The sequence below is a fragment of the Peromyscus leucopus genome, chromosome 4 (assembly GCF_004664715.2).
Source record: "Peromyscus leucopus breed LL Stock chromosome 4, UCI_PerLeu_2.1, whole genome shotgun sequence".
NCBI classification, from domain to species: domain Eukaryota; kingdom Metazoa; phylum Chordata; class Mammalia; order Rodentia; family Cricetidae; genus Peromyscus; species Peromyscus leucopus.
In genome coordinates this window covers 46,683,855-46,707,216 of record NC_051066.1, presented here as the reverse complement: position 1 = coordinate 46,707,216, position 23,362 = coordinate 46,683,855, and the positions used below count along the sequence as shown (strand labels likewise).

Sequence of the window (23,362 nt, the reverse complement as noted above, 5' to 3'; positions counted from 1 at the left end):
AAAAATAAAAGAATATATCAGTGAGCAACTACTAAGACATAAATGACTTCTAAGAATTAGATGCTTAGAATACATGAATGATTATAAAGTTGCATTTTGTTTATATAAGTGAATATTCTAACTTATGGTAAATGCATATTAAAGTTTTGGGTAGAAATGGGAATAGAATCAGTAACTCAGAGATTCCTGAAAAAAAAAAAAGTTCTTTATATTCCTAACTTTTCAGTAAATTTTCTGTTAAAATATTTTTCAGAAAATGAAACCCCTAACTTTGTACACTAAACTAATGAAGAAGAGAGGAGAGGAGGAGGAGGAGGAGGAGGAGGAGGAGGAGGAGGAGGAGGAGGAGGAGGAGGAGAAGAAGAAGAAGAAGAAGAAGAAGAAGAAGAAGAAGAAGAAGAAGAAGAAGAAGAAGAATTATTCACCACCCTTACACACATACACAACAGGGGTCCTACCTGCCCAAGGTTCAGAGCTTAAATTGGGGGTTGGGCAGTTGGGGAGCACTGTCTAGTCTTTCTTTCTTCTGTTTCTGCATTCTAATAGAAGGAGTGACTTCTTCAGTGCCAACAGAGTGTGCCCTGTGCCAGCTCTGTTCATTATTAAGAAAACACACCTTGGTTCCAGCTCATTCTTCCATTCTCTATCAAGAACACTGCTCAAATAATAAAGTTGGAATATACTTTTCATTAATTTCTTCTGCCCCATTCACATTTATGCCAACACTTTTACTTCTTCAACTGAAGCTAATTTTCACTCCTGAGAAATGACACATACACACTTAAAATGGAAAAAGTATGCCTCTGTCCTCTAAGGAGACAAGCAAATACAATTAAGGTTCTCTGCAATTTCCTAAATGCCAAAGAACTAGCCATCCCTTTTCCACCTGTTCTGTGAAGTCTTTATGAAACCAATTCTTCTACTCTTATCCCATTAAAAAGGTACTCATAATTTTCAATGTTAAATGAAACCTAACACTTTTTCCTTAAATGCTATTATATATGCCAAAAAAACATCCATACCTAGACAGGTTAGAGATGTAGTTCAGTAGTATAGCACTTGTTTAGCATACACAAAGCCCTAGGCTCAATCCCCAACACAACCAATTTTTAAGCATATACAATAAATACATAAACTTACCTCATCTACAAAGTTAATAGCATCAAACCAATCTTGAAGAGCTTCAAGGCAGTACCTTACAACATTTCGGGTATACTCTTGAGTTTCCTTTAAAACAAAAAAAAAGTTACAAAAATTTCATAGTACATAAACATAGATAGTTTGAACATTAAATTACATGTAGTAAAAATTATAAGCATTGCATATATAATGGTAAAATGTATATATTTTCAAGATAACCTATATTTTGTTTCAAGAAACCATTCCTTCATAAAATAAAAGTAGCAACCAATGACAAATATTAAAATTACAGAATACAATGTGCTTCCTTCTATTTATTCTTTAAAGTGAAGCAAAGTTGGCAAATGCTTTAAATAAATTAAATGCAGACTCTATTTCAATGGCTCCCCAAAATACTATAAATTCATTACTATTATTACTATTATTCACCAAATACAGAGTCTCCTTGGGGATGATGAAAAAGTACTGGTGATGGTTAAAAATCACTGTCACTGAATTGCTCACCTGAAAATGGTGAAAGAGCAATTTTTAATGGATATACACAATAAAAAGGAGGACAGAACATGCACATGCTATAATTAGCCTGTAATATCTTGGCTTAGAAAGAAAAATGGTGTGAGCCATTTGCAGTATGAGAACTGTGAAAAGCAATTACAATGTTTTATAATAAAATGGATCCACTCAGTTAAGTTTTAAGTTAAATGAAAATGTAACTCTAAAACAGGCTCTTACCAAAAAGAGAAATATATATGCTAGGACTGGAATAAAAATTTCTTCCCTCCTTTCCTCCATAAGTATGTATAGTTCCCAGGAGATAATGAGAGGTCAGAACTGGAAAGTAAATGGTTCCTTTGGTGGATAATGACAATGTTCTAGAATTAGTGTAATGTGGTTGCACAACTTTGAAAATACACTATCAACCACTGAATTGTATAATTTAAAATGGTTAGAATAGCAAAATTTATCTAAATTAAGACAATTACAAAATGTCCTTCAGGAAACAACGTATAACATAAAGGTGCATGACGCATCGAAGTCAAAGAGCTTACCCTCATCAGCTACCTATATAAACGGCCCATGCCTTTAAAACCACCAGGCGAATCTCACACTCCTTCTTTCCTTCTTTCCTTCTTTCCTTCCTTCCTTCCTGCCTGCCTTCCTGCCTTCCTGCCTTCCTGCCTTCCTGTCTTCCTGCCTTCCTCCCTCTCCTGAGACAGAGTCGCATGTGTTCCAGGCTGGCCTTCAGCTCCTGCACCTCTGCATTACCACACCGCACTTCCCATTCAGTCTTCATTTCTCCTTTACCTTGCTCTGCTCCACGTCCTGTCACTTCTTCATGACATTATCATATAGGTCCTCGCCTATTTTGCTGCCACCATCCAGTCCAAACATCACTTATCTGGTCACCTTGCCAACAGTCTCACTCTGTCCCAATCTATCCTGTATAAGATTTATCTTTATAAAAATATTATCTTACACATTCTGCTCCCCATCTCTCACTAAAAAAAATTTAATGACACACAAGTTAATAATAAATAACCTGTCTTAAACAAACTAATGTGGAAGTTAATTCATGTATAAAGAAACCTTGAAGGTCCAGAAGACAGTTCAGTAGGTAGAGGCAACTGCCACCAAGCCTGACCGAGTTCATCCCCAAGGACTCAAATGGTGGGAGAAGAAAACTGACTCCTGAACTTCATACCCACACTGTGATACACTCAGACACATACAACACCCCTCCAACAATCAATCAATCATTCAGTCAATCAATAAACACATAAAGTATGAAGCAAGTTTTTTGTTAAGAAAAAGAAACTCTGAAAACCAAATATGCCATTTTCAGAGTTTGGACAGACTGTTCCATGAGTGAGTACAAGTCTCAACAACAAACTTAGACTTACCACAGAACTTAGCCAAAGGTACCGAGAATGCTTTTAAAGATGACCTATTAATTCCACTTCTAAACACAGTGTATTTTAACATAGTGTTCAGATAATCTCTTCTCATTCTCCCACCTACATTCCCCACCCTAGTATACATACTGGCAATTCATCATTTTATAACCTGCCATGAGTTACTTAAATTTTGTCTGAGTTTCTCCATTAATGGGCATAACACTACCTACCTCCCAGAAGTCATGAAGATACAAATGAAATTATGCGTATAAAATGCTCTATGTCTGTTTAGCACTAGGCCTCATTAGCACGTAGCTGTATGCGCCAAGAATCAAGGACTCATTGAGTCTGCAGTAACCAAATTTGCCACTAGATGAAAGCAATTATATACAAAGACAATAAATCATATGAGCCATTACTTTATAATACTCAATCCTTTCCTTTTAGATTTTATAATGGAGAATGTAGATACAAAATAGATGCTTAACTTTAAATAGTACTGCTTCTTCTACTTTCCATTTCTAAAACTGTCAGGACTGCTAAAAACAGCTCTGGCCATTCTCACTGAAAAATAAATAATAGCAATTTGGTAAGAGCACTGATTCTGAAAACTTCTTTTTCCAAAGCTCCCTCAACTATCAGTTTCCAGAGACCATCATTCTTCTCCTCACTTCTAGAAGTGCGTTTTAAGAATCATAAGTGAAATATCCAAGAAATTGGCTTAACAAAACATCTTAATTTATCTATTCCTAGTTGTGGTATGCGTGCACACACGCTAAACAAGAGTTCTACCACCATGCTACACTCTGTTATACTTAGTCTTTAACATATAAATCTGATCCCAAACTGTTTTTAAAATCTTCACAGATGTCTCTTTAATTAAACCTAAGATTCTTCAATGTATCTATAAGAACCTGAATTGAAATCTGATCCCTCTCTCTCCAGTGAATCCTATCTACTCTAGTACTAGACACAAATTCCCTATACAAGCAAACACTTTCACAGGAGATGGTTTACTCCCATCTACCTCCCCCATGGCCACCACTAACCCACCTTCTTTTATTCTTCACACAGCTGGTTCCTTCATATTCTTTTTTCAGAAAGGCCTTCTCTGGTTTTCAGATTTAACATCTCTCCCACAAAAACAGTGTTACTTTGCCATAGAGTATAGTAACAAAGTAAGTCCATATGTTTACACTGTGTCCGCAAGAATAAGAACCATGTCTATCTGGTTCAATACCAAAATACCTAACATGTAGACAGTGTCTAACATAGACCAGCATTTAACAAACCTTTTGAGTAAACTAGCAAACAAAGAGTTCTTAAATAAATGCTGCAGCTGAGATTAAACAAGGAACTATGAACACACAGGGAATGCTATTTGATGACAGGACATTAATTAAGCCATCAGCTTGAGTCTTACAGACTTTTTCAAAAGTTAACTCTAATAGTTATTCACTCTAGCTAGAACTGCTACTCAGATTCAACTGTATATCAAATCAATCAAAATCTCTAACAATAAGGCTTAAACGTGTATTTTTTTTTTACTTCCCAGATAACTTCAATTGCATATCAAATCAATCAAAATCTGTCCTTTTTTTTTTTTTCTTTTTTACTTCCCAGATAACTTTCCATGCAAGAAAAGCACTGGAAACAAGAAAAGACAATGAGGCAGTGTTGGAGGCACAGAGGTCCTTGTACTCACAGAGAAGCACTAAGAGAACCAGGGATGTTAATCATGCAGGGATGTCTCCTCACTGGAGGAGATAAAATCAAATGCCTGCGTTCCATCCAGAAAGCTGAGAGTGGATTCTGTTAACAACCTGGTGATCCTTTTGCTATCTGTGGAGGCAGACCTCACACTAATTCCCCAGAATGGTTATCCAGACTCTTCCCTCCCTAGACCATTACCCATCCTTAGGGGAGATGTCCAATGTTCTTCATGGCCTGCTGACCTCTATGCTGTCAGTCGGAGACCACATGAGAGCCTAGGCCTTCTAGCTATAGAACCATCCTCATGGTCACATGCACTTTGTAAAGAGTTCCTAGGTAGTCACACCTTAAGCTTTATTGTGCTCCTGGAACTGGACTGATTGGACTCATTGCTGCTGGGAAACCTTTTGTTTTTAATTTAAAACAAAGTGTCCTGTTTTAAATATGCTGACAATGAACCACTTGGTAGACTTCCTGAAGTCTGATCCAGGTTGAGGAAGTCCATTTGCACTGGGTTTTCATTCTCTCTTTGTGGGGTTTGTTTCCCTATATGACACCTGCAGGGACCCCCTCAAGAAAGCATATACTGCAAATGGGAGAGTGGGGGCTAGCCTGAACCAAAGCTTGGAAACTAAAAAAAGGAACAGTCATAGATCATGGCATGGAGATGGTATAAGAGGACTAATTATACATATAAGTTAAGGCAAACTGTAGAGATACTTAAATCATTGAAGATACCATTAAATGGCATGAAAAACACAAAGTGAAATGCAGCACAACAAGGAGATGTTTTGAAAGCTGTCATGGTGGTACACATCTGTAGCCCATCACTTGGGAGGCTGAGGCAAGAATATCATGAGTTTGAGACTCAACAGTGAGAATGTATGTCAAAAATAAAAACAAAATCTAATGAAGCGGGTAATCGAGGTTTGTCTTAGGTTTTTTTGTTTGTTTGTTTTTTGTTTTTTAAAGATTTAATTTATTTATTATGTATACAGTGTTCTGTTTGCATGTATGCCTGCAGGCCAGAAGAGGGCGCCAGATCTCATTAGAGATGGTTGTGAGCCACCATGTGGTTGCTGGGAATTGAACTCAGAACCTCTGTAAGAGCAGCCAGATGCTCTTAACCACTGAGCCACCTCTCCAGCCTTTGTCTTAGTTTTTAAAACATGTAAGACCCTGGATTTTTTTAAACACACGTAAGTCCCTACCACTAAACATATACATACTCATTCATTCGTAATCTTGTCTCTCTCCCTCCCTCTCTCCCTCCCTCCCTCTCTCTCTCACATGCACACAGACACGATTATTAGAGATTTGAGACATTTTACATGCCTATAAAATCAACATGACCTTTTGAAATTTGAAATTAGACCACACTAAATTGTGAGGCACCGCATTTAGAGAATAGGTAAATCCACAGGAGAAAACAGACTCAAAAAACCACGGAAAGGAACACAGATACTTAGAGGATAGATGATGGAAAGAAACCTCATTACCACCTGTGAGGAAAAGCTTACCCTGCTGTCCCTTTTTTGTTTCATTTTCTTGTGTCACATTTGTAAAATGACTTAAGATACACACACACACACACACACACACACACACAAAGACACAAATCTCAAACAGATTTTCATGGGTTGACCTAGTCACCCTGTATAAAGAGAACGAGCAGAGACTAAAACAATGGGCTTCGAAATATTCCCACTGTAAGATCTCAGCTATGCCAGGAGTGGTGGCACACACATATTTAATCCCAGCACTCAGGAGGCACAGGCAGGCAGATCTCTGTGAGTTCCAGGCCAGCCCAGGCTACAGAGCAAGCTCCTGGCTAGTCAAAACTATGTAGTGAGACCTGAAGAATTTTTTACTGACACAGGCTAATGGGTGAAGCTTCATGGGGTTTTATATCAAAATTTTCATAAAATCTTTCATTTAGTAGATTTAGAGGATTCTTTCTGATTTCTAAAGACCCATCAAACTAATGATTTGATATATAACAACACTTGCAAGTTGTATAAAAATTATTTGTGCTTAGCATCTTCAAATTACAAGTTTTCAGCCAGTCATGATAGCATGCCCCTGTAATGCCAACACCCAGAGAGCTGAAGCCAAGGGACTAAAAAGTCAAGACCGCTGGAAGACAAACTGAGTTGAAGGCCAGCCTGGGCTGTAGAACAAAACTCTGTGTCAAACTATGAACTTTTTTTGAAGACCATCTTTATCTTTTGAAAGACACAAGGTGTTAGACAACCAGCAACAGTTAATATGAAACAATAATGCTAAAGGTGAAATATTATGAAGTTCTGACAATTGTTCAAAACAGGGGCAGCTGAGGAGGTCTGATGATATAAATGAATTATATTGTTTCAGGTAAGCTTCCACAAAGGTGAATTCAAACTGAAACAACTAAACACTGCACATTACATATGATATTTTCAGGTGTGTTTTCTTTCTTAAGTCATTATTTTGAAAATGCAGAATTCATAAGACTGCTTCGCACTTACCCTAACTTTACAGTGTGATAAGAGTCCCCACATCGGCTGTGCACAGGCCTCAAGCTCGGCAGCGAAAGCAGCATAGTAGGTCTGAGACTCAAACTCCACGTGCTCGTTGAGTTCTCGCTTGTTCAAGTTCATGCCTTGTAGAAAAGAAAGCATACGCAACTTTATCAAACAGACACAGGATGTAAAGTAAAATCAAACATTTCCCTATGCTCAACACCTTTGAATCAAGTAGCACCAACTACACAGAACATATATAAATAAGTTTACAATGAAATACAGGAACAGCAGGTCCTTTTTTTTAGAATTTTTTAACAAACTAACATTCCTAAGAAACATTTTGTAAATGTCACAAACAGAACTGAATTTCTTTAATAAGAAAATCAAAAACAATTTTAATTGCTGACAATTATTGTTCAAATTATTATGAACATGTTACAAATATGAGAAAACAGATTTCAAGTTTCTAATGTTTTAATGTACTACCAGAAAATTGGAATCGTTTCTTAATAAATCCTGCTATGTTACTGTGAATAAATATTAAACTTCTTACAAATAATAATTAATTCAAATAATGAGACATCTGATTTATAATCTCAATGGTGTGCTATTATTTTTAATTAGTATTTAATAGTTGCATTAGGTATCTTTTGAACCAAAAAAAGTTAAATTCATACCTTGAAAGAAAGAAACAAAATTCATCCATGTAACTAACAAGCCATGATCCTCCAAAAATCTCTTCGCCACACTTTGATGAGAAAGAATATTAATAAAATCACTAACAAGAGGCCAGTAAGTGTTATTCTTCAGTAAGGCTTCTCCACAGTTCACCACAACATGTAAACTATTTTCTTCATCTAAAAAGTCCAAAAATTACTTTTTTAAAAACAAATTCCCTAATTACACAGAATATTATTATACACTTTAGAATCAGAAACACTTCAATCCTAACCCCAATATACCTTTTAAAATCTGTATGGTTCTAGACATGTTGTTTAGACTTAAAATAAGGGAGGGAGTGTATCTCAAAGGCAGTCAACGAAATGTTAACATAAAGCACTGAGCACACTGTGACAGGACTCCATACTAAATGTCCTCCTCATTGCTGATACTGGGCTAGCTATGTGCTTAGAAAACCTCATTTTCTGGATTCTAATAATGTATTTTCTGTTTCAACCAAAAACATCATCACTAGGTTAATTTCATTCTAACTTAGCATTCAAGTCTGCTCATTTCAAGTGAGACGTATTAATTGCTATCTTCTAGTCAAAGAATTTATGTAAATGCAATTTTTTACCAAACAGTATTATCTCAGAAATAAACACCGAAACCTCTTTAAGATCTCCCAAAAATCCTCCAAGTTTAAATTATCGTTGAATGGAAGGAATTAGGCTGTATAACAATTTTTGTCATTAATACCAGTTTTTAGTAACTAATCCTTTTAACTAACATACTGGACTAAGGAACCTCCATTCCCACTATGAAACACACAATATTCACACCAAATGCTCAATACCAGTACTATTTGCTAGTACACAATGAGGTACAGTTACCAAAAGTCCACTTTTTTCTGTTCATGCTAATGTTCTTTTTATCATAATTATAGATTCAAACAAAAAGTATATGAAATATTGAAATATGAATTCATATTAGGAAGTATTATAGAAACTAGATCATATGATTTGAGATTCAATAAGAATAAATGCATGGGATACAGAAGTTTAAAAAACATCTCAGGGATAGTGCTGGAGAAACATCTCAGGGATAGTGCCAGAGAGATGACTGTGTGGTTAAGAGCACTGGCTGTTCTTCTAGAAGACCTGAGTTCAATTCCTAATACCCACACGGTAGTAGCTCACAACCATCTACAGTAGGATCTGATGCCATCTTCTAGCATAAAGTCATACATGTAGATAGAACACTCATATACATTAAATAAATAAATAAATCTTAAGGAAAAAACCAACAACCTCAGGGCAGAAAAAAAAGATTGTTTCACTGAGATATGCTAATTTTTCTTTAAACAGACTGAAAATAAAATTTACAGATGCAGTATATATGAGATGAAATTCAATGAAGAAAACCACATTCTAAAAACATTTTGCCCACAAAATTCAAAGACTGGAGAATGGGAACCAATGAGATGACGCAGCAGATCAAGATGCTTGTCCTGGCTACCTGAGTTCCATCCCTGGAATCCATGGAAAGGTAGAAAGAGAGAATTGATTCTACAAAGTTGCCTTCTGACCTCCACATGCACCAGAACTAATGCACTCATTCACATCCACAATAATAGGTTTTTTATTAAGGACTAGAAAATAAAAAGGCTTTTCTATATTTAAAGTTAAAATACAATGTATCACTTTTAAATGATTCTTCACTTTATCAGACTTTACATCTAACCATGTATTTGCCAAATTCATCAGTAAGGAGGGCTGCTACTGAACTTTTTTATGTTAGATTTATATTTTAGTTCATGGAATTATTTTTTTTTTTTTTTTTTTTTTTTTTTTTTTTTTTTTTTTTTTTTTTTTTTTTTTTATATTTTAGCATGGTGTACGAATTTTGTGATCTATTAAGTCACCCCCTGTACCCTACTTTTGAGTTATATCATAAAACCAGGAACCATTACAAGTCAAGTTTGCCTGTTCTCCCTGATTCCCAATGAATGAAAAAAGGGGAAACTAACTCCATTAGGGAAGAAGAATTGCCTACATTCAAAATTCTGAAGATTCCCACCTCCAATTTAAAAAATAAAAACTCTTGCCAATGAAAACTGATGAGACAGTGTTCCAGCATGTTGGGAATAACAAAATAAAAAGCTAAATAAAATTTAGAATTGCTGGCCTATTTAACTGAAACTAGAAAATGAATAAGCACAAACAATAATTTTTAAAAGAACACATTTTTTTTCTAACAGTGCTTTAAATATAACTGTTCTTGTGAAAAAACACCTTGTCATCTTTAGAAAAGTAAAGCAATTACAATTTCTTTTTTTATCCAAGCTGGTACTTTCCTGACTAAAGATGTAAAGAGCAATGATTCAGGATTAAATGAAATGCACTCATCAAGAAATAATTGTTGGAGCTGGAGATGGCTCAGTGGTTAAGAGTACTCACTGGTTGCCTCTTCCAAGAGGACCCAGGTTCATTCCCAGTACCTACATGGCAGCAACAACTGTCTGTAACTCCAGTTCCAGGGGATCCAACACCCTCACACAGACATGCAGGCAAAACACCAATGCACATAAAATAAAAATAAATCTAGAGCTGGAGAGATGGCTCAGCAGTTAAGAACACTACTGACTCCTCTTCCAGAGGACCCGGGTTCAATTCCCAGCACCCACATGGCAGCTCTCAAATGTCTGTAACTCCAGTTCCAAGGATCTGACACCTTCACACGGACATGAATGTAGGCAAAACACCAATGAACATAAAATAAATAAATCTTAAAAAAAAAAAAAAGAACAACAAAGAAATACTTGTTGCCAGGTAGTGGTAGTGCACACTCAGGAGACAGAGCAGGTAGATCCCTGAGTTTGAAGCCAGATTGGTCTACAGAGTGAGTTCCAGGAGAGCCAGGACTACACAAACAAAAAACCACTTTGTTGAGCATTTATGGTGAGTATTCTACTGATCTTGGAGAATAAAATGCTAAAATAAATTCTCCCCGCACCCCAACACACACCTAGGAAGACAGTGTGATAAGGCTATAAAAAGAGAAGTACAGGGAGTCTTATGAACAAATGCAGATGATTTAAATTCAAGAACACTCTCTTGACTGAGTAGCATTTAAACTAAGAGCTACTCTACGAAACATGAATTAGGATTCAGTAGACAAACTAGGGAGAGAGAATAAACGATATTCTTGAAGTTAGGGGAAAGTTACAATCACTTGGACAGAACGTAGAGGAAGAACGGTATACAGAGGCAATGGTATAAACTTTCAATGGTTGGGTTAACAGGAGAAGTCAGTAAAGTCACTGGGGTGGAGTGAAGGGTAAGAGAAAGAATGTGGTCAGCTGTGCAGCACCGAGAGTCTAAAGGCAGCCACAGACAGCAAGAGTCTGGCCTGTGGTAATAGTGAGCACAGAGATGGAGAGAGACAGACCAAATGTTTGCTGTAAGAGTAAAGAGTAAACCAGAAGTCAAGATAACCTGTAGGCTTGAGGGCCGGGCAATTCTGTCAGTGTATCAAGACACATATTCACATGTCCATGTACATACATATATACTCACATGGGATAATGGAAAAGGACATAAGCTTGGTGGGGATTTTCCTATGCACATTACATACTGGAGACAATGCAAACAACCAAAGCATATGTACTGTGGGATGGTCTGTATGTCAAATCTGTTGCTCTGATTGGTCAATAAATAAAACACTGATGGCCAGGCAGGAAGTATAGGTGGGACTAACAGAGAGGAGAATTAAGGGAACAGGAAGGGAAAAGGAGTCACTGCCAGCTGCGGCCATGACAAGCAGCATGTGAAGATGCCAGTAAGCCACAAACCACGTGGCAAGGTATAGATTTATGGAAATGGATTAATTTAAGCTATAAAAACAGTTAGCAAGAAGCCTGCCACAGCCATACAGTTTGTAAGCAATATAAGTCTCTGTGTTTACTTGGTTGGGTCTGAGTGGCTGTGGGACTGGCGGGTGACAAAGATTTGTCCTGACTGTGGGCCAGGCGGGAAAACTCTAGCTACACATATATGTTCCAATATGTAGTCAGATTTGCAAGATCAATCAGTGGTTATCAGTACCTGCAGACATTTCTATAGATAGCTATATGCTGCACAGTTATAAGTTCTGTTTTACACAAACTGTTCCATAAGGCAAATTAAAAAATTTCAGAGACATGAAAAATGAGTTACAGTAGAAATTTAAAAGTATACAAAATAAATGTGTATATAACATAGTAAACATATAAGATAGGGATCTTGGACCACTAGAAGGCTTTTTCCTTTTATTCTTTAGCTACTGCTGTGGCATTGTGAATTCCCATTGTATTGTCTTTAATATTTAACCATAAAGAAATTTTTAAATGTTATCTAGAGGCTAAGAATTTGGCTCAGTGGTAAAACATATGTCTGACACAGAAAGGTCCTGGATTTAATCTCAAGTACTGTAAGAAACTAAATAAAGAAGAATAGTGTCTAGTAACAATTCATATAAAAGCTAAACAGAAGCTATTTGAAATAGTTAAAAATTTTAAAAACAAATCTTGTAGTATCTGTAGCTACTCAATGAAGTTTAGGCACATTCTAATACTGTTAACATAAAAATGTACAAATTTTATGGTACTTTTGGAAAAGCAAAAATATGCATTATGAAATGGTATGTTATTATCGAAGGTGATTTTAAAAATCATTGCAAAGCATTCAAGGTTGCTAAATTCTGTAGCTTCAGAATTTGGCTGGGGTAATGTAATTGATGTGACATACTTAACCTGCAGGCACATGAGTCACACAGTTTTTGTGAAGAACAGTTTCAATACGATATATTGAAAAAACAAATGGGAGACAAACTCACATATCCTTTTCCTGAATACTCCTCTTTAAAAGCCAAATGCAAACTACACAGAAGAACAGCTGAATCAGTTAGTCAAGAAAATAGACTTTATGGGCTAAGATAAAGATAAAGAGATAGTTCGGGTGGCCAAGAACCCCTGTTTCTGCCAGTATGAAGACGTGAATTTGAATATCCAGCACCCACGGAAAAAGCTGAGCATGACTGCACATGTCTGTCACCTCAGCACTCACCATCCTCTCAGATCTCTGCATGCACAGGCACACTTGTATACACTAAAATGGGTACACAACATTCATATATACATATATATATATATGTGTGTGTGTACATATATACATATATATGTGTATATATATATATATGTTTCTAAATTCTAAGTTTTCTACTTTATGAATCTAAGCACCACTTTGTTTTGTTTTTTTTGTAAATTTTTATTAAGTATAATTCTGTAGAGAATGCCACTGATACAGATGAAAGATGATGGATGCTCTCTCAAAAAGGGAAAAAGAAACTATGAATTATGCAGCTAACACTCAAAGGCCATGCTACATAAAGTAAAAATCCATAACAGTTTTTTAATTTTCTTCTAAAAAGCAAAAGAAGTATATTGTTTAACATCAATAGTATAATGTTTAGTGCTCACTTCGGCAGCACATATACTAAAATTGGAATGATACAGAGAAGATTAGCATGGATCCTGAACAAGGATGACACGCAAATTCGTGAAGTGTTCCATATTTTTAAAAACTATAGTATGCTGTTCAATCATACACTAGCGCTTTCTCTGTACCTACAATAGGAGGGAAGAGTCACACCGTGAGTTAAGGAGCTATTGGGGTGGTATGGAAGAGGTTCAGCTGGTGAAGTGCTTGCTACAAAAACATGCAGCCTGAAAAGATCCCAGTACCCATGTGAAAAGTCAGGTGTAGCCATGCAGGAGGAGGGCAAGAGGTGGAGCTGGGCACAGCTGGCTCCCTGGAGCTCACAGGCCAGCAAGTCAAACCAATCTGTGAGCAGAAAGCCATATAGCATTGACCTCTGGAGGGCCACCATAAAACCCACTGGTGTTTACACGAGTTCTGAGGATCTTAACGCTCGCCCTCATGCTACCTTCTGTGGCAAGAGCTTTAACCACTGAGCCACCTCCCCTGCCCACTTCTTTGAAGGTTTAGCTCTGAGGGTCAATAAGTGAAGACCCAGGTTTCCAGTGTGGCCCTGCCTGTGTACTGGCACAGAACGAAAGCTCTGACATCAGGAGACATGAAATCCTTCTTCGCACTGTCACCTGTCACCTGCTGAATTCAACAGTAAATGACTTAAGTTCTTATCCCGAAAATAAAGGTACTGAGTGGGGCGTGGTGGCGCATGCCTCCCAGCACTTGGGAGGCAGAGGCAGGCAGATCTCTGTGAGTTCGAGTCCAGCCTGGTCTACAGAGTGAGTTCCAGGACAGCCAGGGCTACACAGAAAAACTTGGTCTCAAAAAAAAATTTTTTTTTAATTGATTAATTAATTAAAATATAAAAAATACAGCAAAATGTTAACAGAAGTTACTTGGGAATGGCTAAACTAGGAATGATTTTAACTTTTTCTCTACACAACTACAAACTGTCAAATACTTATTTTCTAAACATGCATTATTTTTACAGTATTTTTTAAGTTATCTTTAAGGATACAAAGTATTTTTAAAACTTGTTACATAAAAGTTACTACCAACGAACAAATGACTATTATTCTGAGTTTACCTTGCAGCTCACTTTTAATAAGGCAACTCTCCATCATGTATAAGAGCACAGTGACCATAATGTCCAGGAGCTGGCACTCTTCTGTCACCTGTCTAGCGAGCTCCTCATTGCTGAACAACTGGACACTAATGTGCACAATCCTGTTAGACATTGTGTCTGACTCGTGACTCTTCTTCAGTGTTTTCATAATAAAAGCATAATGCTGAACAAAAGTTTTTGTAAAAGCAACCTGTAAAAATTTTAAATAGCAAAAAAAAAAATCAGTTTAACTCCAAATTTAAACTACTGTTAGTATTCTACATTGCATATTATAATCAGCTTTTTTTTTTTTTTTTTTTTTTTATTAATATGTATCTAGCAGAAACAAATTATTAAATTTGAAATGTATTAATAATCAATTAAAGCATATCTTTAATTGACATTCTACTATAATCAGCTTTTAAAGCTATTAGTAGCTTATGATGCTATGCAAGGTAAATGAAAAGGTAATTAAATAATGATAATTTTAAGTCGTATTATACCTTTTTTGGAACATTAGTAAAATACTTGGATAGTTTTAAAAAGTTAATTAAAAATGTTAACCTATTTAAGTTTTAAAACAATTACAAACTAGCTAAAGAATATAAAATTTTACTTGCTTAAAATTACATTAATGTTTTGAAAAAGTATCTTTAGCCAGGAGGTGGTAGCACACACCTTTAGTCCGAGCACTCAAGGCTAGCCTGGTCTAGAGTGAGTTCAAAGGCAGACCACACAGTTCTGTGAGAACCACAGTAGTAAAATCTGAAGTCCTGGCGGGAAACCCCCACAGCAACATTACTGGAAATAGTTGCCCCCACCTGCTCTGAAAGCTGACCAGCAGTCTGAGCAAACGCTGTGCAGTATAAATAATTACAATTGGCACAATCTCCTTTCGATGTCACAGGTACATTTCCTGTTGCACTTTTTAGTGTGTATAAAGACATACAAAATAGTGCTACTTGAGAGTGTCTCTCCTAATGTACACAGGGCCATTGCATGCTTTACTGTTTTCATATATTGGGCTATGTCCTTTTGCCATAACCATATACTGCTCAGAGATGGGTCCACATCCTTTGGAACTAGAAACTATAGCTCCCTACACTTGTATTTGAGTTAATAACTATTCTCCCATTAGCAATGTAACCAGCAGCTACTAACCTGTGCTAACTCCATGATCTAAACTCAATCACTCCATTACAAGTTCTCACAGAACCTTGTCATTATTCTTCAGAGGACTTGACACTTTACATACTACTTGCTTCTCGAATTATTTTATTATTGTTCCTTTCCCATCATTCCCTTCACACCTAGTTTCACTTGTTTGGAACCCAAAACTCACTTGTTTAGTAATATAACTCTGGTAGTTTCTAGCTAAGGCTTTAGATTTTATTGTAGAGCTCACAGAACAAAGATAATTTTTCAAAAATTTGGTGTGTAATTGTGAGCAAGTAAAATTTTATAGTCTTAAACCATAGTATTTATAATTGTTTTAAATTTTAAATTCAAAAATGGCAATGCTTTGGAATTCTGCTGAGTAATGCTACTTTGAGGGAAAGCTGGATTCTGTGTACTCTGAGCAGACTTGAACAAGCAACAGAATAACTGATGCCCTTTCATGGTATATCCTTGTACTTACATTATAATGAGCCTCAGCTCAGAAATGCAACAAAAGAAAACAATGTAAGGACAAAAAACAATGAAAGCAAAGTTCCAAAAGGAAGCAATAGGTACCTTATACTCTTGATCTGGAAGCATGTTGAGTAAGAAAGTTACCATCTTCTGGGGAAACTCATACTTTATTGTCCAAAACAATAGTTCTTCTAAAAAACTTTTATGTTTCAAAACATCCATTATGGATTGATCTGCATAAGAAAGAGAAAATGTATCATTAATTCAGTTGCTCATCTCATTTAAACCTTACCACGCAATCCAACAGCCCATCCAACACACCTGAAAGAACCTATAATTCAGATACCCTCTCACTGGGATGCTAACACTGTTACCAACTCCCATAGCGCACAAACAACAAAACATTTAACCTGAAAATTTTAATATAAAGCAGTTACTCAAAAATTAATTATTACTATTTTTGTTGTTGTTGTTTGGTTTGGTTGGGTTTCTCTGTGTAGCCCTGGCTGTCCTGGAACTCACTCTGTAGCCCAGGCTGGCCTCGAACTCAGAGATTCACCTGCCTCTGCCTCCTGAGTGTTGGGATTACAGGTGTAGGCCACCATGCCCAGTAGTACTACTTGTTCTTAAACATAGCCATCTAGCTAAAATTTCTACTGCTTCCAAGTTTAGACTTGACATCACTAACCAAAAATGTGAAATGCTACAAAATCTGAAATGTTTTGAGCACATAACTAGAAAACTTTATGAAAATTTTTCAATGTTTTTCAAAATTTAAAAAGCATTGTAGCAATAGTAGCACAGGCCTTTAATTCCAGCACTCAGGAGGCAGAGAGGCAGGTGGCTCTCAGTGAGTTCAAGGCCAGTTTGAGTAGCACACAGACCACAAGGACAGCCGAGGCTGCACAATGAGACCCTGTCTCAAATGACCAAAAACAAAAACAAAAAACAAAAAAAAAAAAAAAAAAAAAAACAAAAAAAAAAAAACTCTAAAACTGGAGCTAAAGAGGGCTTAGCAGCTAAGAGTACTGGCTGCCTTTTCAGAGACCCAGGATCGATTCCCAACACACATATAGTGACTCACAATCATCCACGACTCCAGTTCCAAGGGGTCCTATGCCTTCTTCTAGCCTGGCAAGCACTGGGCACACACATAGTGCACAGGCATAAGTATAGCCCAAATATCCACACATGGAAAATAATCATAAAATCAGAAACCGGTCCCAAGTGTTTTGGATAAGACATTCTAGAACTGCCATTCTTAACAAGAATAATATCATGGTACAAATTTAAAACAATCTGAAGTTAAAACTAAATATTACTGAAAACATCAAATTCAAAGTTATCTACATTTTAAATTTATGTTAATTTAAATAAACCCAGAGTCTTGGGTCTCACTATGTAGTTGACATTCCTAAAATTTAAGTGTTTTGTTTGTTTTTAAGCATTTTTAAGGAAAAAAGAGAATATAACCAGGTATAGTGGCACACACCTGTCATCCCAGTAAAATTTAGGAGGCTAAGTCAAGGAGATTGTGGGGTCAAGGTCAACATGGACACACAGTGAGTTTCAAGGCCAGTCTAGATGATGTAGTGAAGCCCTATCTAGGCAAACTATTAATACCTTTGGTGCCACTGCTTAGCTTTACCCTCTTTCTCTTGCCCAAGCCTTGACTCCCGTCCTGGTCCTCCTGGAAGAAACAAAGTCAACATTATCCATAGCCATGCTCATAAATGTATGTTTTATATAAATGTAACAAATATATTCTTACATACTACTGACTAACATAACTCACTTCTATGTAACAATTTTATTGAAATCACACTAAAATATCTTTATTATTAAATATAACCATCCATATGGAGAAAGACTCTTGAGCATTCCAAAATGCTAAAATAAAAATGTTTGTAAAAAGCTTACACACATAACATTAAGGCACAAAGAAGCTAGAGAAACAGGGGAATTTCCATAGGAAGGGAGGAAAGGAAGGGAGACCAAAGCAAATCGAGGAAAGACTTCATAGAGAATGACACAAAATGAGCTCAAAATTCAAATTAGAGGCCACAGATGCAGTGGACAGAGTCACCAAGACTGACAAATTGACTTTAATCTCCAAAACCTAATCCAGTAATTTGACTTCTGATCTCCACAGACACGCCCTGGCATGTGCACCACCTTACACACAAACACACAAAACAACTATATAAATAAATAGAAAATATAAAAAATTTTAAAGAAATCAAATTCCAATACTGAGGAATTTGTTCAGTTGGTAGAGTAATTGCCTACCATGAACAAAACTCTGAATTCAATCCCTACCACTGCATAAATTAGCCTTGGTGACACTAAGATCAGCCCTTGGGAGGTTATCTTTGGCAACAAATCAAATTCAGGGCCTAGGATACATGAGACCTTATCTCAAAACTAAAAACAAAAGAGAGGCTGTGTGATGGTGGCACATGCCTTTAATCCTAGCACTCTGGAGGCAGAGGTAGGCAGAACTCTCTGAGTTCAATGCCAGCCTGGTCTTCAAAGTGAGTTACAGGACAGTCAGGGCTACACAGTAAAACCCTGTCTCAAAAAACCAAAAGAGAGAGAGAGAGAAGAAAGGAATGGAGGGAGGGAGGGAGGGAGGGAGAAAATTGAGTGGTTCAAGTGTTTGCCATATAGGAGGCCCAAGGTTCAGATACCCAGAACTCAACATAAATGCCAGATGGATGTGTAGCCTCTCTGTAACCCCAGCTTTCTGGAGTAGGAGACAGAATTCTTCAGAGCAAGCTGACTGCTAAGATTAACAGTATGGGTAATCCCTGGTTTAACAGGGAGATCCTGAAAAAGGTAGGAAAATGATGGAAGGTGATTCCAACATCAAACTCAAGCACAGGTACATGCACACACATACACCCACACACATGCAAACACACACACACTATACTAGTTTGTTTTGCCAACTTGACATAAACTAGAATCATCTAGGAAGGAGCACCAATTAATGAATTGCCTCTATCAGACTGGCCTGTGGGCCACTATGCACGATATTTTCTTACTGAAAATAAATACTGATGTGGGAGTGCCCAGCCCACTGTGGACAGTGCCAAGCCTGGACAGGTAGTCCTGCACTGGAAACAAACAGCAGCTAAGCAACTCCTGTGGAGCAAAGCTGGGAAGCAGCACTCCTCCACGGTCTCTGCTACAGTTCCTGCCTCCAGTTTCTGCTTGAATTTCTGTTCTGACTTCCCTTAATGGCTGACTATGATCAGAATGTTTAAGCCAAATAAACCATTTCCTCTCCTACTTTTCTGGTAATTATGTTTAACACAGGAATAAAAAGCAAACCAGGACATATGCATAGCAAACATACAAAAAGGGAAAAGGGAAGGATTGAATTCCAAAAAAATAAGCCTAACATATTAGAAGCTGGAATTGACATTGTAAAAATAATAATATGCTTTGGAAAAACACTAAAAAATACAAGCAACTTCTGCTCACTTATGATGCATACACTTGTGAAAAACTTTACTTTACAAATGAAATGGATTAATTAGGGAGAACACTAAGGGACAAGTCCCTCACAACCTATTCAACGTCAGAGCTAAAGAAGTACATAAACAATAATTGATACCTGGGGATTTCATTTGTATGCCAGGAAAATATCATGGGATGGTTTAGACTGTCTCAGAAGATGCTAAGACTGTACCATAGAATAAGACAACTAACTAGTACAGACAGTGCAGACCCCTGTGTCCAAGGAAGAGTAACAGAGGCCAGAGCTCTGTGAAAGCAAGACTGAGAGAGAGAGAGAGAGAGACAGAGAGAGAGACAGAGAGACAGAGAGACAGAGAGAGAGAGAGAACAAGGAAAAGCTGCAGGTGTGCCTCTTGGAGAGGGGTCCTGAGTGCAAGTAGTTAATACTGTTAATCAATCTTCCTAAAATACAGCTGGAAAGGAGGTTCCTGCTCCCTTCATTATGAACTAAGGGACGTTTTTCTCTCTAACTAAAGGTTATGATTCACCACTCCTAAGTCGGGGAATACAGGAAATACCGCAAAGGAATCAACAACTTTACACTGTACTGACACCTTCTAACAGAACTGCTTCATAGTTTTCAGATGTAAACTTCCTATAAAGAGGTTACCCATGAGCAAGTGACAGAGTGTTATGAAGTTCCCCACACTTCCTGGCCGTGTAGTCCTAAAGGACAAGCAGAATTAGGAAGAAAAGGTCATTCAGAAAGAGAACATGAGGGCGGTACATAATTCACTAGCAGAGCTCTTGCACAGCCTGGGAAAGGCCTAGGTTCTATCTAAACACAAGAAAAGGAGAGGATGCGAAAAGACAACCTAGGGTCAAAACACAGACAAAAATCTGGAAACAGGGCTTCTCACTGAATGGGACTTACCAACATGGCAGATATCACACACAGCTAGGAAGGGAGACTGCCATCTGAGCTTGTGGGGAAATGAGCACTCCTACAAACTGATGGTTGATAGCATTACAGTAGTACACTCTTCCTAAATGCAGTTTGACAATGCACAAGTCAGTAGTCTTTAAAATGCATTTATAAAATTTCAAATCTAATAATATTTCCAAAGAAATAAGGAGACAAACAAGAACCATATCTATCACTTCATCACTGTGCTTTTTCTCTTCTTTATTACTGTGTGAGATAGAGAGAGAAGAGAAACAGAGAAAGACAGAGAGACAGAGACAGAAAGGAATGGATACACATGTGAATGCAGGCATATGCACACAGTAACTTGTGTGCGGCAGTCAGGCGGACAACTTTTAGGAGTTAGTTCTCTTCTCCAATCTTGCTGAAGCAGATTTCTCATTGCTGAGCCAGACTACAGGCTAGCTGACCTGTAAGCTTCCAGATCATTCTGTCTCTGCCTCCCATTTCAATATAGGAGTGCTGGGATTACAAATAGGTATCATGACATCCAGCTTTTTTTTAACATTTGCGTGTGTGTGTGTGTGTGTGTGTGTGTGTGTGTGTGTGTGTGTGTAAGAGAGAGAGAGAGAGAGAGAGAGAGAGAGAGAGAGAGAGAGAGAGAGAGAGAGAGAGAGAATGAGAATATAATTTGGAAGAGTCAAGGTCTTTGGGGGAACTTGAGTTTAAGATTTTTTTTCTGTTTAATTTTATTGTACAGGTGTTTTGTCTGAATGTATTTCTGTGCACGTGTGCAATGGGAAGAGGGCATCAAACCCCCGAGATTGGAGTTCCATAGGGTTGTTGGCTGCCATGTGGGTACTGGGAACCAACCAGGTCCTCTGGAAGAGCAGAGCAGCTAGTGCTTTGTTTGTTTGTTTGGTTGGTTGGTTGGTTTTTCCAGATGTGTAACAGGTTCCTACGTGTAACAGTCATGGCCTGGAACTCACAGAGATTCGCCTGCCTCTGCCTCCAGAGTGCTGGGATTAAAGGCGTGCGCCACCACCACCTGGCAGATGGTCATAATTTTATGGGATAAAAGAGTTTTATTTCATTTGTACCTCAAAGTCACAGAAACTAATGATCTGGTTATGGTACACATAGACACTGCTTATGACCCTCAGTCTAGCTAAGGTTCCCTTGGGAAGTTATCTGTATGCTGGAATGGTGATGCCTACCTGTAATCCCAGTACTCAGAAGGCCATGGCAGAAGCGTCAAAGACTTAAAGCAGCCTGGGTTACAAAACAAATCCTGACTGAAAAAAGGAAAATGCCTTACCCTACAACACACTCTCTTCCTTCTCAGAAACATCTAATTATAATTAGTCCCACTCACATATTAGACTGATGATGATTTTCTATTAAACTGGATTATCTGATAGTCACAAATTTTAAATATATATATACTAAATTTTAAAGTATTTCATAAAAATTATATAGATGTGTTCTTGATTTTATTTTTGTTCCATATAGCATAAACATTTTCTCTTATTTCAGATGAGCTATACAAGAAAGGGATAAGAAGTAATATTATAAAAAATGTCATGTATATAAATAGCACTGCTGAGTACACAGTGTTCTGTTACTCTGGAGACAACAGAGACAAGTACCTAACACACTGACATGATCAAAATTAAGTGGATTGTAATACACACACACACACACACACACACACACACACACACACACACACACTCATTCAAATAAAACTCCAAAATAGAAACAAATCTTGCTACTATTGCAGTTGTCAGTTTTCAGAAGTCTCTATTGTCCTCCTTGATTCACAAAGATATGTGTAGTCTATTTCTTATCTTATCTATATGTATGTAGGTATGCCACACATGTGTGTGGGTGCTCTCGAGGCCAAAAGAGGGCATCAGATTCAGAACCACTGGAGCTAGAATTACAGGTGGATGTGGGAACCAAACTCAGATCCTCGGGAAGAACAATGCTTTTAACCATTCAGCCATTTCTCAAGCCTGTTTCTTCATCCTAAAACTGAAAGTTAAATTAAATATCTCTTCCAATTTGAAATTCTACTTTTGTCGATTTGGACTTGAGGTCTATTTCTGTACACGTTGGGAATCAACCCCAAGGGGGAGTGCATGTTGAACAGCTGCCCTACTAGTTAGCTACAGACCGCGTCGTTGAAATACTTTTTAATTGCTATAACTACCTTGATTTAGGGTAATTAAAATGAAACTGTCCTTTTGTCTTTTACTTATAATTTGTTAGATTACCAGACTGAAATAATGAAAGGGCTGACTTGCTAATCTGTGAGCCTATAGGGTAAAAGTATAGAAATTCCAATCATCAAGCCTCATTAAATTTCAATATGAACACTGAAGCAAATTTGCTATGGCACTTGAGGTTGCCAGACACTAAAAATATAAGAGAAAAAGAAAAGGAAGGAGGTGGGGGCAGGTTTTAAAAGCCTTAATGAAATTTTCAAATGGCAAAAGTGACTCATTCAAGAGGCTTTCCATCTAGGCACTACACTCTAGCTCATCCTTTCATCAATTTCCTCCTTTATTTGCATAGTCTATTCTTTCCTGAGTTATTAATTTTAATCATTCTAGTAATATGTGCAAAAAATGTTTTGAAAAAAGTACAATACAAATTTAAAGTATGCCATTAGTTTTCTTGAGTGGGTGGAAATGCCTCTTTTTCTCTCTAAATGAATCACAATACAACTCAACACATTTTGTGCTTATAAAGTAGCTCCCAGTGATATTTTTTTCATGCAAGCCAAT

General features: G+C 37.2%; 1 protein-coding gene and 1 non-coding gene across 7 annotated transcripts in view; one reads left to right on the top strand and one right to left on the bottom strand.

Moving 5' to 3' along the window:
• Ubr3 (ubiquitin protein ligase E3 component n-recognin 3) overlaps positions 1-23,362 on the bottom strand; it is a 146,857-nt gene that overhangs the window by 88,593 nt on the left and 34,902 nt on the right. For all 6 annotated transcript variants that reach the window (XM_028881970.2, XM_028881969.2, XM_028881971.2 and 3 more), the window contains exons 6-11: positions 17,804-17,870; positions 16,283-16,413; positions 14,531-14,759; positions 7,930-8,109; positions 7,256-7,389; positions 1,141-1,227 (exon numbers count right to left, since the gene is read on the bottom strand). In XM_028881970.2, coding sequence (XP_028737803.1) covers positions 1,141-1,227; positions 7,256-7,389; positions 7,930-8,109; positions 14,531-14,759; positions 16,283-16,413; positions 17,804-17,870 — 828 coding nt within the window. The remainder of the gene's footprint in view (positions 1-1,140; positions 1,228-7,255; positions 7,390-7,929; positions 8,110-14,530; positions 14,760-16,282; positions 16,414-17,803; positions 17,871-23,362) is intronic.
• Positions 13,423-13,529, top strand: LOC114701825. Its single transcript, XR_003735878.1, has one exon. It is a non-coding gene; the product is annotated as a U6 spliceosomal RNA (small nuclear RNA).